Genomic DNA, 19526 nt, shown 5'->3' on the forward strand with positions numbered 1-19526 from the left:
TGTGGCATCATCTAAACCAGTAAAGAACACTTGGCTCTTTTGCAAATTGACTTCCAACCCATAACACTTCTTGAAAAGCACAAGATTTGTAGCCAAACTTTGAGCTGTACCAAAATCCCCATATAAGAATGCCATTAGATCATCTGCAAATGATAAGTGAGTAATAATAGGGTCTCTACACTTGTAATGAAGATTGAAATATCCATCATAAACAGCTTGCAACATAAGATCAGAAAAAAGCTCCATCACCAATACAAAAAGGTAAGGAGAGATAGGATCTCCTTGCCTTATGCCTCTTTTGCTGCCAAAGTACCCAAAAGTAGTGCCATTCACCATGATAGAGTAAGTAGCTGTTCTCATACATTCACTAATCCACCCAATGAATCTCACTGGAAACCCTATCCTCTTTAAAAAGTGAACTCTACTGCTTCCCATCTCACTGAGTCATAAGCTTTTTTCAAGTCAATCTTTGCTGCACATCTTGGGGGTGATAAATCCCTATGATAATTATGCAACAACTCATGAGACAACAAACTGTTATCTTGAATGCTCCTCCCTGGTATGAAAGTTGACTGATTATAAGAAACCACATGATGCATTATATTCTTCATTCTGAGCGTCAGTATCTTAGTAATACATTTATAGATCACATTACAACATGCAATTGGTCTATAATCCCTAAGAGATACTGGACTCTCAATCTTTGGAACTAAGGTAATACAAGTTGCATTTACCTCTTTCAAGAGCTTGCTTGATCTGAAGAAATTCTGGACTGCCCTTACAAAATCATCACCTATAATCCTCCATGAAGCTTTAAAGAACAATGAAGAGAACCCATCATTCCCTGGAGCTTTGTCACTATCAATGCATGCAAGTGCCTCAATAATCTCATCTCTAGTTACATTATGTTCCAACCTCTGTCTCATTTCATTATCAATTCTCTGCCTCAGTTCCATGCCCTCAAACATGCTGAAATCAGTTTCCTCTAGGCCATCTGGAACATAAAGTTTCTGATATAACTTGACACATATCCTCAATCACTGCCCCACTACCATCTCTCAAGCATGTAATCTTGTTCATTGCTCTCCTTGCTTTCACTGATTTAAAGAAGTAATCAGTGTTACTATCCCCAAAGCATACAGTTTGATCCCTTGACTTTTGCTTCTGACTCGATTCCTCTGCCTCAGATACTTGTACAAACTCACTCATTCTATCTCCTTCTTCTGCTATCAATAATGCATTTAAGGGATCTGATTGTAATCTTGCTTGAACTGATTCCATAGCTGCTCTAGTAATCACCACCCTTTACCATCTTTAATTTCTTCATGAACACATACATAGGATTGCCCACCACTTCATTAGCCCAACCTGCTTGAACTATACCAAAGAACCCTTTCTCTTTTATCCAGAAATTAAAGAATCTAAAAGATTTCTTTTGATTATTTTTGTTCTTTTGGTGCATTGAGAAAGTAATCATAGGAGAATGATCTGAGACAGTACCTGGTATCAAGAACTCAACCTCCATGACCCCAAATTCATCCATCCAATCTGAATTAGCCATGACTCTATCAAGTTTTCTCCAGTTTCTAATCTTTTGCTTGTTGTTCCATGTAAGAAAGCTTCCTTTATATTTAATATCCACTAACCCAGCCATTGTCACACATTGTAACAAATCAGAAAAATGATGTGGTCTAGTTGGTCTACCCCCAACTCTCTCTTGTGAATTTAGAACAGAATTAAAGTCGCCCAAGACCATCCAAGGCAGGTTAATAACACAAGAAATATCAACTAACTTGTGCCATATATCCCTCCTTTGTCTAATATCAGTACTAGCATAGATGACAGTTATGCACACTCTCCTGCCACTCATCAAACCCACTTCTGCATGTATAAACTGTAATCCTTTCTCAAGTATTCTCACCGAACAAACACTTGAATCCCAACAAAGCCATATCTTTCCCATATCACTAAACTCATAATTGTGTTCAAATGCCCAACCTGGACAACATTTACTAACAACCTTGTTCAAGTTTCCTTGTGCCACCTTTGTTTCAACTAACCCCATAACTGAGAGTTTGTATTTCTTTATTAAGTTCCTCACTTCTACTTGCTTGAATCCTGGGTTTAACCCCCTCATATTCCAGCAACCAACTTCTATTATTGAGGATTATCATTAGACATAAGAGGACCAAATTTGTTCCCCTCCTTATTTTGCATATGCCCATCAGATTGAGTCCTTACTCTCATGGATGTGAATCTTCCCGGTTTGATCATAGTATCTTGCTTCCTTGAAATATTCTCCCTACTAGTTACACTTGTATTAGTAGCTTGCAAGTTACATTCCTTATTTTTATCTCTATTAACCTCTTTATTCTTTCCAATCTGCTCTCGATCTTCTAAAGTTTTCCCTTCCAATGCTTCACTTCTGATCTCTACATGTTTCTCCTTATCTATTCCTTGCACAAGTTGCCTAGACTTACAACTATGCTTTTTACTTGGTGAATTCTAGCCTTCTTCTTCACTCACATTATGTACTTCTTGTACTTCTTCATCTTTGCTAGTATGTGTTTTTTCTATCAAATTCTCATCTGCCTTCTTCTCTTGTTTCTCTTTCTTAAGCCATACTTCATTCTTAGATTTCTGCAGAATCTTCTTTGGAGCTGCTTTGGGCACTTGCTATCATTGTGACCAAAGATATCACAATGAATACATCTTGGAGGCTTCCAATTGTACTCAAAACCAATTTTAATAGCTCTTTTTTGATCAATCACCACCGTTAGGTCTTCTGGGTAAGAGCAATCAGTTTTAACTTCTACACAAACTCTTGCATAGCTTGTTCTTCTTCTATCTTCAATTGGCTTATCTGCAAATAGCACTTCCTACCAAGCTAAACCCTTCTTTGTCCCATAACTCCATTGGATACTTCTTCATGATTACCCAAATAGGTATACTTTTTAATGAAGTCTCATCATCCTCCATAAAAAGTTTCCATGGTCTAACCACAAAGAGCTGACTTGCTATATGGAAAGACCCAATGTCCAGCACTTTCATTCTATCTTCTTCATTATCAAACTTGAATGTATACATGGTATCACCATATGGCTGCATGTTGAATCCACATTTTATTCCCCACGTTCTACTAACAATGTCTTTAACATACCCAAATCCAGGTCTCTTCCCCACAAAACTCCCAACAACAAGCATCTCATACTTCTTATGCAAGTTTGTGAATTGCGAAGTCTTAACATGAACAATAGGCTTTCCATTAACAATGGTTGGTGGAATATATCTCAAGTTCTCTTTGCCTACCTTTGCAAGCCCCAAGATGTCAGCCCATGAAGATTTAACTTCATTAGTTTCTTGCTCCTGATCTTCCCCAATAGCTTGTTCTTGAGTCTTATTAATAAGTGTTGTTGAATCCAATCCACTTGTGTTTATATAAGGTTGCTGAATTCCACCAATCAAACTCCCTTTTCTTATACCATCTATTTCACGATCCAATCTAATCAAATCCGGTTTCTCTTTAGGAGTCTTACTAGTGTTAGGAGTGCTAGTTGCTTGCGATCCTTCTACTATCAGAATAGGACTCTCCTTTTGGCTTGTGATCGTTAAAGATTCTTCTTTATCTTTTTTGGAATCCGGATTCAGATCTTTCCTAATCAAATCCGGTTTCTCTTTGAGAGTCCTACTAGTGTTAGGAGTCCTAGTTACCATCATATTAGAACTCTTATTTTGGCTTGCAATCTGTAGAGATTCTTCTTGATCTTTTTTCAATTTCAGATTTAGATCTGTTTTGACTTCCTTGCTTTCCTTCCCCATCTCTCCATACAGGTTCAGCACCGTTTCTATTGTAACCTCATATTGTTTACGCTCTTCACTCACAAGCCCTTCATCTAATAGTGCCAACTTCTTTCTAAATCTTTCAAATGATCCAATCCCGTACTTTTTTATGAGAACTGTTTTTAGAACCTCCAAATCTTCCTCATTGCTAGATGGTGTTACTTGAACAGAATCAGCTTGCTCATCAGCACCTCTAGTCGGTGTTTTAGGGTTTTCAGCCTCTGAATCCCTAAATTCTTCATCCTCATTGCTTGAGGGTATTTTTGATTCCGATCCATCACTCTTTATAGTATCTAAAACAAACTTCCCATAAAAAGTTTGAGTTTTTATGCCTGATGCCTCACTCTCATCACAAACCCTAGATGAAGAACTAGGGTTTGTGCCCCCATTTTGCCCTAAAACTTTATCTAATTTATGTTTTTCCATAACGTTCTGTACAGTTACGAAAATACCCCTAATGACTTTAAATCTCCCTCAAAATGCCACCATTAAAACTAAACAAAGATAACCTCTAGTTTCTAAAAACAATGTGTGGGCAAGCCTGTTTTTAAAAAGATCAGTAACTCAATAGTGTGTAGCGGGGTTCGAACCTCAGACCTCTGATATCATCACTCAAAGGTTTTACCAACTTATCTAGAAGGCACTTACAAAAATGTGTGGGCAAGCCGGTTTTAAAAGAGATTAGTTACTCAATAGTGTGTAGCGGGGTTCGAACCCAGACCTCTGGTATCATCACCCAAAGGTTTTACCAACTAAGCTAGAATAGGGCTGTATCAGGAAAAAGCGATAAGAACATGAGTTTTCTACAATCAATCAATCAATCCGGTGTTTTGCATTCATTATATTGTAAGCTCACACGTAGGTGCATTCAATCTAGTGTTTTGCATTCTTTCTAATGAAAAGCTCGCTTGTAAGTACGTTCATTCAATCAATCGAGTGTTTTTCATTCATTCTAATGCAAGCTAACACGTAAGTGTAATCCATTAAGTGTTTCACATACATTCAATCAATCAAGTGTTTTGAATTCATCCTAATGCAAACTCCCATGTATATGCATTTAGTCAAGTATTTTGTATTATGTCGGTGTATAAAGTGGGGTTATATGGTTCGGAAGTTGTTCATCTTAGATCTAACTTATATGATCTAGGCTAGGATTTAGGGTTTAGAGACTTAGTCCTTGTCTTACAAAGGGTTTAGTCATTGATCCTTGACGCCTTGGAGTGTTTCCTGTGCTTTTGAGTATTTGATCCCTTGAGTTCACTTTTATCGTTGACTAGGGCTTTGATCGTTGACCGTTGACTTTTGATAATTTGACTTTTTGGCATTTTTCCACAATTATTCCGTGATGTCCATTTTAGGGTCCTTTTGTCTCCTTTTGGCTTCATAACATGCCTTTTGATGTATTACTTCCAGAATAAGGTTGTATACGAAAATAAGAACATGAGTTTTCTACAATCAATCAATAAATCCGGTGTTTTGCATTCATTATAGTGCAAGCTCACACGTAGGTGCATTCAATCTTGGTTATACGGTTTCGAAGTTGTTCATCTTAGATCTAACTTATATGATCTAGGCTTGGGTTTATGGTTTAGAGGCTTAGTCCTTGTCTTACAAAGGGTTTAGTCATTGATCCTTCAAGCCTTGGAGTGTTTCCTGTGCTTTTGAGTTTTTGGGCCCTTGAGTTCACTTTTATCGTTGACTATGGCTTTGATCGTTGACAATTGACTTTTGACAGTTTTACTTTTTGGCACTTTTTCCCAGTTGTTCCATGATGTCCCTTTTAGGGTCCTTTTGTCTCCTTTTGGCTCTATAACACGCCTTTTGATGTATTTAGTTCCAGAATAGGGATGTATAAAGAAAAAGCGATAAGAACATGAGTTTTCTACAATCAATTAATCAATCCGGTGTTTTGCATTTATTATATTACAAGCTCACACGTAGGTGCTTTCAATCATGTGTTTTGCATTTTTTCTAACGGAAGCACACTTGTAGGTACGTTCATTCAATCAATCGAGTGTTTTTCATTCATTCTAATGCAAGCTAACACGTAAGTGTATTCGATCAAGTGTTTCGCATACATTCAATCAATCAAGTGCTTTGCATTCATCCTAATGCAAACTCCCACGTAGATGCATTTAGTCAAGTATTTTGTATTCTGTCGGTGTATAAAGTGGGGTTATATGGTTTTGAAGTTGTTCATCTTATATCTAACTTGTATGATCTTGGCTCGGGTTTAGGGTGTAGAGGCTTAGTCCTTATCTTACAAAGGGTTTAGTCATTGATCCTAGACGCCTTGGAGTGTTTCCTGTGCTTTTGAGTTTTTGATCCCTTGAATTCACTTTTATGGTTGACTATATCTTTTATCGTTGACCGTTGACTATTGACAATTTGACTTCTTCGCATTTTTCCACAGTTATTCCGTGATGACCCTTTTAGGGTCCTTTTGGCTCTATAACACGTCTTTTGATGTATTAGTTCCAAAATAGGGTTGTATCCGGTGTTTTGCATTCATTATAGTGCAAGCTCAAACGTAGGTGCATTTAATCTTGTGTTTTGCATTCTTTCTAACGCAAACTCGCTTGTAGGTAGTTTCATTCAATCAATCGAGTGTTTTTCATTCATTCTAATGCAAGTTCACACGTAAGTGTATTTCATCAAGTGTTTCACATACATTCAATCAATCATGTGTTTTGCATTCATTCTAATGCAAACTCCTACGTAGATGCATTTTGTCAAGTGTTTTGTATTCTGTCGGTGTATAAAGTAAGGTTATAGGGTTTCGAAGTTGTTCATCTTAGATCAAACTTATATGATCTAGGCTAGGGTTTAGGGTTTAGAGGCTTAGTCCTTTTCTTACAGAGGGTTTAGTCATTGATCCTTGAAGCCTTGGAGTGTTTCCTGTGCTTTTGAGTTTTTGATCCCTTGAATTCACTTTTATGGTTGACTATATCTTTTATCGTTGACCGTTGACTATTGACAATTTGACTTCTTCGCATTTTTCCACAGTTATTCCGTGATGACCCTTTTAGGGTCCTTTTGGCTCTATAACACGTCTTTTGATGTATTAGTTCCAAAATAGGGTTGTATCCGGTGTTTTGCATTCATTATAGTGCAAGCTCAAACGTAGGTGCATTTAATCTTGTGTTTTGCATTCTTTCTAACGCAAACTCGCTTGTAGGTAGTTTCATTCAATCAATCGAGTGTTTTTCATTCATTCTAATGCAAGTTCACACGTAAGTGTATTTCATCAAGTGTTTCACATACATTCAATCAATCATGTGTTTTGCATTCATTCTAATGCAAACTCCTACGTAGATGCATTTAGTCAAGTGTTTTGTATTCTGTCGGTGTATAAAGTAAGGTTATAGGGTTTCGAAGTTGTTCATCTTAGATCAAACTTATATGATCTAGGCTAGGGTTTAGGGTTTAGAGGCTTAGTCCTTTTCTTACAGAGGGTTTAGTCATTGATCCTTGAAGCCTTGGTGTGTTTCCTGTGCTTTTTAGTTTTTGGGCGCTCGAGTTGACTATAGCTTTGATCGTTGACCGTTGACTTTTGACAGTTTTATTTTTTGGCACTTTTTCCCAGTTCTTTCATGATGTCCCTTTTAGGGTCCTTTTGTCTCCTTTTGGCTCTATAAGTGCCTTTTGATGTATTAGTTCCAAATTAGGGCTGTATCAGGAAAAGGCGATAAGAACATGAGTGTTTTACAATCAATCAATCAATCAATCAATCCGGTGTTTTGCATTCATTATATTGCAAGCTCACACGTCGTGCATTCAATCTTGTGTTTTGCATTCTTTCTAACGCAAGCTCGCTTGTAAGTACGTTCATTCAATCAATCGAATGTTTTCATTCATTCTAATGCAAGCTAACACGTAAGTGTAATCCATCAAGTGTTTCGTATACATTCAATCAATCAAGTGTTTTGCATTCATCCTAGTGCAAACTCCCACACAGATGCATTTAGTCAAGTATTTTGTATTCTGTCGGTATATAAAGTGGGGTTATATGGTTTGGAAGTTGTTCATCTTTGATCTAACTTATATGATCTAGGCTAGCGTTTAGGGTTTAGAGGCTTAGTCCTTGTCTACAAAGGGCTTCATCATTTATCCTTGATGCCTTGGAGTGTTTCCTGTGCTTTTGGGTTTTTGATCCCTTGAGTTCACTTTTATCGTTGACTATGGCTTTGATCGTTGACCGTTGACTTTTGACAATTTGACTTTTTGGCATTTTTCCACAATTATTTTGTGATGTCCCTTTTAGGGTCCTTTTGTCTCCTTTTGGCTCTATAACACGCCTTTTGATGTATTAGTTCCAGAATAGGAAAAATGCCAAATTCAAGAGAAATTAGGGATCCAGCAGCCGCAAGTCACCAAACACCAGCTAGGGCACGCAATGAGGGAAATGAATTTGAGATCAACACACCCATGAGTGAGGATGAGGCAATGGAGTATTACAAGGCTATCCTCATCAAGAAGTATGGGGCGGTTCGCTTGGGTGATTGAGGCAAAGAATCGATAAAATCAAAACCAGATCTGTCGTGAATTTAGAGTCCAACAATGAAGGCCTCAAGATTAAAAAGGAGGCATTGGATGTTGTTCTAAATCACTATGAAGGCAATGGTGCTGACCAAAAGGGTGTAGCTTCATCTGATGAGGAAGAAGATCTAACTGCTGAACAAGGGTGGTTGAAAAGAACGAACCAGATGAACACAAGTGGGGATGAGTAGACCGCAATTTTGCCACTGGCAAGCATGAACTTCGCGGCAAGTATAGGTATGGGCATGGATTCAGGTAAAGAAAATGCAATCTTTGAATATCGAGTGGTGCAAACTCGAACATTCATGCCGAACGAAAAATGTGGGAATGACTCAACCATTGTTACTCGACTGGTGCAAGATTGTGATGCTGATATGCAAAGTAGAGGGGCTGGAACTCGTTCACCTCTTGATGTTGTGCAAAGTCGCGGAATTGAAGTCGAGAAGACGAAACCAGACGAACTACCAGCAGCAATGAATGGTAAAGGTCGAAATTTGGTGAGAAGAACTTAACTTTCTCGAACTGTAGCGATAGGGACAATCACCTGCGAGAGACTGCTGCACATTCTGAGATAAAAAACAAGTCTGGGGGAGAAGCATCGAGCATCGAATGACGCTACATCATTGGCAGAGATGCTTGGCAGCAATGTAAAAGTGAACTCGAGGGCCCAAAAACTCAAAATCACAGGAAACACTCCAAGCCTTGGAGGGTTTAATCCTTGAAGCCTTGGAGTGTTTCCTGTGCTTTTGAGTTTTTGGGCCCTCGAGTTCACTTTTATCGTTAACTATGGCTTTGATCGTTTTTTTTTTTTGATAAGCGAGGTTTTTATAGAGGTCCCCTACCCCTTTTCAATAAAAAGAAATTATTTGGTCGTTACATTCTTAAACATCATTTGCATCTTCATATGCTAGTTTTCCTTTCATCCTCAGCGAATGAACTAGGAATCATAATAATGATACTCACAATAGATACATTCGCTATAAAAAGAAACTAAAAAACACTGGCTAGCCCTTTAGGATCTTCTTGCGCCATTCCGCTATCTCTCTGGACACCCCCGCATATTTGCTGCCATCCATAATTGTGCCCTTGTTGGTTCAGGTGTCTTTTGCTTCCTTGGTTCTGTTCTCTCTCCTTTCCAGATTCTTGCACCCGATGTCTCAAAGATCCGCGGTCTTCTCTTATCTTGCTCTTGTCCTGATCATACGCCTCCTAGGTGGCGTTTCCCAGCCATCCTCTCCAATCTCATTTGTACTCACCTGTTGTTCCTTACACCTCTACTTCCTACTGGGTGACTTCCACCCACATTCATCTTCAACATTGTGTACTTCCTAAACTTCCTTGTTCTCTGATTGTGCACCCTTGAGTTTCTCAGTGTCGAGTTGTTGAGTTTGTTGCTGCTCTGTCACTCCCTTCCCTTCTTCCTTCTTCCCATCACATGTCTTCTGTAACCACACTTTCTTAGTATTCATTGTGTCCTCTTTTGGACATTTATGATCAGAGTGGCCAAAGACTTTGCAACTCGAGCACTTCGGTGGTTTCCAATTATATTCAAAGGACACCTTGTATGCTCTCCTTTGATCAAGTATCACTGGTATGTCACCTTGTATGATCATCGTTGACCGTTGACTTTTGACAGTTTTACTTTTTGTCACTTTTTTCCAGTTGTTCCATGATGTCCCTTTTAGGGTCCTTTTGTCTCCTTTTGGCTCTATAAGACGCCTTTTGATGTATTAGTTCCAGAATAGAGATGTATCAGGAAAAAGCGATAAGAACATGAGTTTTCTACAATCAATCAATGAATCCGGTGTTTTGCATTCATTATAGTGCAAGCTCACACGTAGGTGCATTTAATCTTGTGTTTTGCATTCTTTCTAACGCAAACTCGCTCGTAGGTACGTTCATTCAATCAGTCGAGTATTTTTCATTCATTCTATTTTTTTTTTATCAGCAAGCGAGGTTGTTATAGAGGTCCCCTACCCCTTTTCATTAATAATAAAAGTGATTTAGTATATTATTGTCTTATATAAATCCTCCACATAAGTGTATTCCATCAAGTGTTTCGCATACATTAAATCAATTAAGTGTTTTGCATTCATTCAAATGCAAACTCCCACGTAGATGCATTTAGTCAAGTGTTTTGTATTCTGTCGGTGTATAAAGTGGAGTTATAGGGTTTTGAAGTTGTTCATCATAGATCTAACTTATATGATATAGGCTAGGGTTTACGGTTTAGAGACTTCGTCCTTATCTTACAAAGGGAAAGTCAATGATCCTTGATGCCTTGGAGTGTTTCCTGTGCTTTTTAGTTTTTGGGCCCTTGAGTTCACTTTTGTCGTTGACTATGGCTTTGTTCGACTTTTGACAGTTTTACTTTTTGGTACTTTTTCCCAGTTGCTCCAAGATGTCCCTTTTAGGGTCGTTGTGTCTCCTTTTGGCTCTATAACACGCCTTTTGATGTATTAGTTCCAGAATAGGGTTGTATCAGGAAAAACGATAAGAACATGAGTTTTCTACAATCAATCAATCAATCCGGTGTTTTGCATTTATTATATTGCAAGCTCACACGTAGGTGCATTCAATCTTGTGTTTTGCATCCTTTCTAAAGCAAGCTCGCTTGTAGGTACGTTCATTCAATCAATCGAGTGTTTTTCATTCATTCTAATACAAGCTCACACCTAAGTGTATTCCATCAATTGTTTCGCATACATTCAATCAATCAAGTGCTTTGCATTCATTCTAATGCAAACTCCCACGTAGATGCATTTAGTCAAGTATTTTGTATTCTGTCGGTGTATAAAGTGTGGTTATATGGTTTCGAAATTGTTCATCTTAGATCTAACTTATATGATCTTGGCTAGGGTTTAGGGTTTAGAGGCTTAGTCCTTGTCTTACAAAGGGTTTAGTCATTGATCATTAAAGCCTTAGACTGTTTCCTGTGTTTTTGAGTTTTTGGGCCCTTGAGTCCACTTATATTGTTGACAATGGCTTTGATCGTTGACAATTGACTTTTGACAGTTTTACTTTTTGGCAATTTTTCCCAGTTGTTCCATGATGTCCCTTTTAGGGTCCTTTTGTCTCCTTTTGGCTCTAAAACATGCCTTTTGATGTATTAGTTCTAGAATAGGGTTGTATCCAGAAAAAGTGATAAGAACATGAGTTTTCTACAGTCAATCAATTAATCCGGTGTTTTGCATTCATTATAGTGCAAGCTCACACGTAGGTGCATTCAATCTTGTGTTTTGCATTCTTTCTAACACAAGCTCGCTTGTAGGTACGTTCATTCAATCAATCGAGTGTTTTTCATTCATTCTAATGCAAGCTCACACGTAAGTGTATTCCATCAAGTGTTTCGCATACATTCAGTCAATCAAGTGTTTTGCATTCATTCTAATGGAAACTCCCACGCAGATGCATTTAGTCAAGTGTTTTGTATTCTGTCGGTGTATAAAGTGGAGTTGTAGGGTTTTGAAGTTGTTCATCGTAGATCTAACTTATATGATATAGGCTAGGGTTTAGGGTTTAGAGGCTTAGTCCTTGTCTTATAAAGGGTTTAGTCATAGATCCTTGATACCTTGGAGTGTTTCCGGTGCTTTTTAGTTTTTGGGCCCTTGAGTTCACTTTTGTCGTTGACTATGGCTTTGATCGTTGACTTTTGACAGTTTTACTTTTTGGCACTTTTTCCTAGTTGTTCCATGATGTCCCTTTTAGGGTCCTTTTGTCTCCTTTTTCCTCTATAACACTCCTTTTGATGTATTAGTTCCAGAATAGGGCTGTATCCAGAAAAAGTGATAAGAACATGAGTTTTCTACAGTCAATCAATTAATCCGGTGTTTTGCATTTATTATAGTGCAAGTTTACACGTAGGTGCATTTAATCTTGTGTTTTGCATTCTTTCTAACGCAAGCCCGCTTGTAGGTACATTCATTCAATCAATCAAGTGTTTTTCATTCATTCTAATGCAAGCTCACACGTAAGTGTATTCCATCAAGTGTTTCGCATACATTCAGTCAACCAAGTGTTTTGCATTCATTCTAATACAAACTCCCACGTAGATGCATTTAGTCAAGTGTTGTGTATTATGTCGGTTTATAAAGTGGAGTTATAGGGTTTTGAAGTTGTTCATCATAAATCTAACTTATATGATCTAGGCTAGGGTTTAGGGTTTAGAGGCTTAGTCATTGTCTTACAAAGTGTTTAGTCATTGATCCTTAAAGCCTTGGTGTGTTTCCTGTGCTTTTGAGTTTTTGGGCCCTTGAGTTCACTTTTATCGTTGACTATGGCTTTGATCGTTGACCATTGACTTTTGATGTATTAGTTCCAGAATAGGCCTGTATCCGGAAAAAGAGATAAGAACATGAGTTTTCTATGATCAATCAATTAATTCGGTGTTTTGCGTTAATTATAGTGCAACCTCACACGTAGATGCATTTAATCTTGGGTTTTGCATTATTTCTAACACAAGCTCGCTTGTAGCTACGTTCATTCAATCATTCAAGTGTTTTTCATTCATTCTAATGCAAGCTCACACGTAAGTGTATTCCATCAAGTGTTTCGCTTACATTCAATCAATCAAGTGTTTTGCTATCATTCTCGTGAAAACTCCCACGTAGATGCATTTAGTCAAGTCTTTTGTACTCTGTCGGTATAGAAAGTGCCGTTATAGGGCTTCAAAGTTGTTCATCTTAGATCTAACTTATATGATCTAGGCTAGGGTTTAGGGTTTAGAGGCTTAGTCCTTGTCTTACAAAGTGTTTAGTCATTGATCCTTGAAGCCCTGGTGTGTTTGCTGTGCTTTTGAGTTTTTGGTCCCTTGAGTTCACTTTTATTGTTGACTATGGCTTTGACTGTTTACCGTTGACTTTTGATGTATTAGTTCCAGAATAGGGCAGTATCCGGAAAAAGCGATAAGAACATGAGTTTTCTACAATCAATCAATTAATCCGGTGTTTTACATTAATTATAGTGCAACCTCACAAGTAAGTGCATTCAAGCTTGTGTTTTGCATTCTTTCTAACGCAAGCTCACTTGTAGGTACGTTCATTCAATCAATCGAGTGTTTTTCATTCATTCTAATGCAAGCAAACACGTAAGTGTATTAAATCAAGTGTTTCACATACATTAAATCAACCAAGTGCTTTGCACTCATCCTAATGCAAACTCCCACGTAGATGCATTTATTTAAGTATTTTGTATTCTGTCGGTGTATAAAGTGGGGTTATATGGTTTCGAAGTTGTTCATCTTATATCTAACTTATATGATCTTGGCTAAGGTTTAGGGTTTAGAGGCTTAGTCCTTGTCTTACAAAGGGTATAGATCCTTGAAGCCTTGGAATGTTTCCTGTGCTTTTGAGTTTTTGGGCCCTTGAGTTCACTTTTATCATTGACTATGGCTTTGATCATTGACCGTTGACTTTTAAAATTTTTAATTTTTGGCACTTTTCCCCAGTTATTCCGTGATGTCTCTTTTAGGGTCTTTTTGTCTCGTTTTGGCTCTATAAAACGCCTTTTGATGTATTATTTCCAAAATAGGGCTGTATCCCGAAAAAGCGATAAGAACATGAGTTTTCTACAATCAATCAATCAATTCGGTGTTTTGCATACATTATAGTGCAAGCTCACACGTAGGTGCATTCTATCTTGTGTTTTGCATTCTTTCTAATGCAAGCTCCCTTGTAGGTACGTTCATTCAATCAATCGAGTGTTTTTCATTCATTCTAATGCAAGCTCACACGTAAGTGTATTCCATCAAGTGTTTCGCATACATTCAATCAATCAAGTGTTTTGCATTCATTCTTATGCAAACTCCCACGTAGATGCATTTAGTCAAGTGTTTTGTATTCTGTCGGTGTATAAAGTGGAGTTATAGGGTTTTGAAGTGGTTCATCTTAGATCTAACTTACATGAGCGGGTTCAGGGTTTAGAGGCTTAGTCCTTGTCTTACAAAGGGTTTAGTCATTGATCCTTGATGCCTTGGAGTGTTTCCTGTGCTTTTTAGTTTTTGGTCCCTTGAGTTCGATTCTATTGTTGACTATGACTTTGATCGTTAACTTTTGACAGTTTTACTTTTTGGCACTTTTTCCCAGTTGTTCCATGATGTCCCTTTTAGCGTCCTTTTGTCTCCTTTAGGCCTTATAACACGCCATTTTATGTATTAGTTCCAGAATATTGTTGTATCCGGAAAAAGTGATAAGAGCATGAGTTTTCTACAATCAATCAATCAATCTGGTGTTTTTTTTTTTGGTTGGTAAGCAGGGTTTTTTAATTAAGAGGTCCCCTACCCTTTCCTCATAGAGGAGAATCAGAAAAAAAAAAAAAAAAAAAAAAAAAAAAAAAGTTACTACAATCTTATGTACTCTTTCCCACTAGCATCTTCAAAAACAATTTTCTTTCTATCTTCAAAAAAATAGCTAGGGGTGAGTTCAATAAATAAAACAAAAGGAATATTAGATGCAATGCTATCTGCTAACCTATTACATTCTCTAAACACATGGACTATAGAGAAATTCTCAAAAGTGTTACTCTGTTTCCTTATGTCTTCAAGTAGTTTCCTTATCTTCCACGGTTGGTCCTTATTGCCATTTAGAAAGCTTAAAACGTTTGTGGAATCTGTTTGTGCCTTGATTTTCCTCACATTGTGCATTTTCACCAGCTTCAATCCCTGTTGTAGTCCTTGTAGCTCAATAAACTCAATTGTTGTGAACTCTGACTTTCCTTTTGCTGCCGCTAACACCATACCTTTATCATCTCTCAGAGTTGTTGCCCAGCCTCCTTGATCCCCTTGTAGCGTACTATCTGTGTTGAGGATCAATCCGGTGTTTTGCATTCATTATAGTGCAAGCTCACACGTAGGTGCATTCAATCTTGTGCTTTGCATTCTTTCTAACGCAAACTGGCTTGTTGGTACGTTCATTCAATCAATCGAATGTTTTTCATTCATTCTAATGCAAGCTCAAACGTAAGACAAGGATTAAGCCTCTAAACCCTAAACCCTAGCATATATCATATAAGTTAGATCTAAGATGAACAACTTCCAAACCCTATAACCCCACTTTATACACCAACAAAGAGCAAAACACTTGACTAAATACATCTACGTGCGAGTTTGCATTAGAATAAATGTAAAACACTTGATTGATTGAATGTGTGCGAAAAAGTTGATGTAATACACTTACGTGTGAGCTTGCATTAGAATGAATAAAAAACACTTGAATGATTGATTGAACATACCTACAAGCGAGCTTGCGTTAGAAAGAATGCAAAACAAAAGATTGAATGCATCTACGTGTGAGCTTGCACTATAATGAATGCAAAACACCGGATTGATTGATTGATTGTAGAAAACTCATGTTCTTATCGTTTTCTTCGGATACAGGCCTATTCAGGAACTAATACATCAAAAAGCGTGTTATAGAGCCAAAAGGACCCTAAAAGGGACATCATGGAATAACTGGGAAAAAGTGCCAAAAAGTAAAACTGTCAAAAGTCAACGATAAAAGTGAACTCAAGTGCCCAACAACTCAAAGGTACAGGAAACACTCTAAGGCTTCAAAGATCAATGACTAAACCCTTTGTAAGGCAAAGACTAAGCCACTAAACCCTAAACCCTAGCCTAGATCATATAAGTTAGATCTAAGATGAACAACTTTCAAACCCTATAACCCCACTTTATACACAGACAGAGTGCAAAACACTTGACTAAATGCATCTACGTGGGAGTTTGCATTAGAATAAAGGGTAATTTTGACTTAACCCCCCACAGATGGGTAGCGGTTTGACTAAACCCCCCATTTTTAAAATCATTTGAGTTTGCCCCCCACTCCGTCAATTTTGTGTGTAATAACGGGCGTTAGTATTTTAGCTATTGACCATTTTACCCCCTTATGAAATAGATGTTGCATTGCCCCCCACATTAACACGTTAAACCTAGCTTTGCGAAAACCCCCAAACGCGTTGCCATTATTTAATTCTTGCACTCTCTCTCTCATTTTTACCTATTGACCATTTTGCCCTTTCTCGACAAATTAAGTTTTTTTTTTTTTTTTTTTTTTTTTTTTTTTTTTTTTTTTTCCCCTTCCTTTAGTTAAAACAAATTAAGAGGTTTACTATTAGTTAGTGTAAACCCCCCAAACGTCAATATGATATTTGCATAAACCCCCCAATTTTTTAGTTAACAGTAAACAAGAAGAAGAAATCTCACGATTGGGACATAGTTGTTCATTTTCCAAAGTTCTCACAATTGGAAGGGTACTGAGCTCTCATGAACATGATGACGAAATATTTTCATGGCTTCATACGTGGACCAGCATATGGTAGCTGCAGGAGCATGAAATAACACTCTTGCCTTCAATCCTCGCAACAGAGCTTGGGGCCCTTCTTTTGCAACTATCTGTTTGAGCGCCATTCGGATTGAAGTATTGCTAAATTTGTCAGCACCACACACACCCTGACATTGCAATCTGGTTTTGACAACATCCAATGGAGTGGTAACTGCATTAGCCAAAGCACCAGCCACTCCACCAGCCGTTAGATGAACCAAGATTTGTTCTTCACTCGCATTCTCTAACGATATCTCACTCAAAACCTTCTTCATCGCTTCGTAAGTAGCAAAGTGCACAGCCGTAAAAGGCGCATTCATCACAACCGTAATTCTATACGAAGCATAAAAAGCTCTAAACCCCTATTCCTTCAACATCTTTGTCACACAATCCTTAACTCCACTATAAGGACTCTTCTTTAATTGCAACCTCTTTGTTTCACCACATCCAATGGAGTCAATACTACATCACTTGCAGTCATCGCAAGCACGCCTGATGCTGTGATGTGGGCTAACGGGTGGTGTCCTAGCTTATTTCTGCCTAGGTTTTCTTTAGATACTTCGTAAACCATGAAATAAAACGGCGTGAGCTAGACCGGCACCTAGACCAATAGCACCTATGCCACAGTAAAAGCCTAATGGACCTTCTTTTCGCATAATTGAGGTAAAAACTTTACCGGTATTGTGGCGGTGGGCAGATGATGAGGCGGTGGAAGTGGTGCCGAACATTTGCATACGGATTTTGAGAGTGTCAACTGGGAACATTGCCATGTGTTCAACCATGTCTGCAACTGAGCTCGCTAACATGAATTTCCAAAAGCCCATCCCGTCGTCATGGGCGGAATGGTTGCCCGTCATTACCATTCGATCAGCATCCATACAATGTTGTGTCTTGCTGTTTAATTTGATAAGTTTGCCGAAGTAGATCTAATTAAATAGGAAGCCCAACACTGAAATTATCAAATTGTCATTCAACATCAAATAAATCATAATCTAGTACTGATTTTGGATAGCATGGCAGGAGCATTTAGTGGGGTACTATACTTGCGAGGTTAGCAACACAAATCAACGATCTCAGGTTCTATTATCATATTTCATCTTCTTCTTTACATTATTCTTCTTCGTTTACGGTCGCTAACTAAAAATTGGGGGTTTATGCAAATAGCATATTGACGCGTTTGGGGTTTACACTAACTAATAGTAAACCTCTTAATTTGTTTTAACGAAGAAAAAAAAAAAAAAAAAAAAACCCTTAATTTGTCAGAAAGGGCAAAATGGTCAATAGGTAAAATACGAGAGAGAGTGCAAGAATTAAATAATGGCAACGTTTGGGGGGTTTTCGCAACACTAGGTTTAACGTGTTAATGTGGGGGGCAATGCAACATCTATTTCATAAGGGTAAAATGGTCAATAGCTAAAATACCAACGTCTGTTATACACAAAATTGGCGGAGTGGGGGGCAAACTCAAATGATTTTAAAAATGGGGGGTTTAGTCAAACCGCTACCCATCTATGGGGGGTTAAGTCAAAATTACCCTAGAATAAATGCAAAACACTTGATTGATTGAATGTATACGAAACACTTGATGGAATACACTTACGAATGAGCTTGCATTAGAATGAATCAAAAACACTTGAAGGATTGAATGAACGTACCTACAGGCGAGCTTGCGTTAGAAAGAATGCAAAACACAAGATTGAATGCACCTACGTGTGAGCTTGCACTATAAAGAATGTAAAACACCGGATTGATAGAAGGTTTGTAGAAAACTCATGTTCTTATCGCTTTTTACGGATACAGCCATATTCTGGAACTAATACATCAAAAGGCGTGCTATAGCACCAAAAGGAGACAAAAGGACCCTAAAATGGACATCATGGAACAACTGGGAAAAAGTGCCAAAAAGTCAAATAGTCAAAAGTCAACGGTCCACGATCAAAGCCATAGGCATCAATAAAAGTGAACTCAAGTGCCTAAAAACTCAAAAGCACAGGAAACACTCCAAGGCTACAAGGATAAATCACTAAACCCTTTGTAAGACAAGGACTAAGCCTCTAAACCCTAAACCCTTGCCTAGATCATATAAGTTAGATCTAAGATGAACAACTTCCAAACCATATAACCTCACTTTATACACCGAGATAATGCGAAACACTTGACTACATGCATTTACATGGGAGTTTGCATAAGAATGAATGCAAAACACTAAATTGATTGAATGTATGCGAAACACTTGATGGAATACACTTACGTGTGAGCTTGCTTTATAATGAATGAAAAACACTCGATTGATTGAATGAACGTACCTACAAGTGAGCTTGCGTTACAAACAATACAAAACACAAGACAGAACGCACCTACGTGTGAGCTTGCAATATAATGAATGCAAAACACCGGATTGATTGATTGATTGTAGAAAACTCTTGTTCTTATCGCTTTTTCGGGATACATTCCTATTCTGGAACTAATACATCAAAAGGCGTGTTATAGGGCCAAAAGGAAACAAAACGACCCTAAAAGGGACATCATGGAACAACTGGAAAAAAGTGCCAAAAAGTAAAACTGTCAAAAGTCAACGATCAACGATCAAAGCCATAGTCAACGATAAAAGTGAACTCAAGGGCCCAGAAACTCAGAAGCACAGGAAACACTCCAAGGCTTCAAGGATCAATGACTAAACCCTTTGTAAGACAAGGACTAAGCCTCTAAACCATAAACCCAAGCCTAGATCATATAAGTTAGATCTAAGATGGAAAACTTCCGAACCCTATAACCCCACTTTATACAACGATAGAATGCAAAACACTTGACTAAATGCATCTACGTGGGACT

The 19526-nt window shown here is 37.9% G+C and overlaps 2 protein-coding genes and 1 pseudogene across 2 annotated transcripts; all 3 read right to left on the minus strand.

The window, feature by feature from the left end:
* Positions 1-1288: 1288 nt before the first annotated feature.
* Positions 1289-2137, minus strand: LOC147487890 (uncharacterized). The gene has a single exon (XM_086574173.1). The coding sequence runs from the start codon at positions 2135-2137 to the stop codon at positions 1289-1291; it is 849 nt and encodes a 282-aa protein (XP_086430299.1).
* Positions 2138-14716: 12579 nt separating this feature from the next.
* On the minus strand, positions 14717-15202 carry LOC147487891 (uncharacterized). Its single transcript, XM_086574174.1, has one exon. The coding sequence runs from the start codon at positions 15200-15202 to the stop codon at positions 14717-14719; it is 486 nt and encodes a 161-aa protein (XP_086430300.1).
* A 1407-nt stretch (positions 15203-16609) lies between these two features.
* On the minus strand, positions 16610-17785 carry LOC147487892 (uncharacterized; annotated as a pseudogene).
* Between the last annotated feature and the right edge of the window lie 1741 nt (positions 17786-19526).

This window comes from Coptis chinensis, chromosome 7 (genome assembly GCF_015680905.1).
Source record: "Coptis chinensis isolate HL-2020 chromosome 7, ASM1568090v1, whole genome shotgun sequence".
Lineage (NCBI taxonomy): Eukaryota > Viridiplantae > Streptophyta > Magnoliopsida > Ranunculales > Ranunculaceae > Coptis > Coptis chinensis.

What these genes read in the sequence shown, in the direction of transcription:
- LOC147487890 (XM_086574173.1), bottom strand. Translation starts at nt 2,137, where the DNA reads ATGAGGGGGTTAAACCCAGGATTCAAGCAAGTAGAAGTGAGGAACTTA.
- LOC147487891 (XM_086574174.1), bottom strand. Translation starts at nt 15,202, where the DNA reads ATGCAAAACACCGGATTGATCCTCAACACAGATAGTACGCTACAAGGG.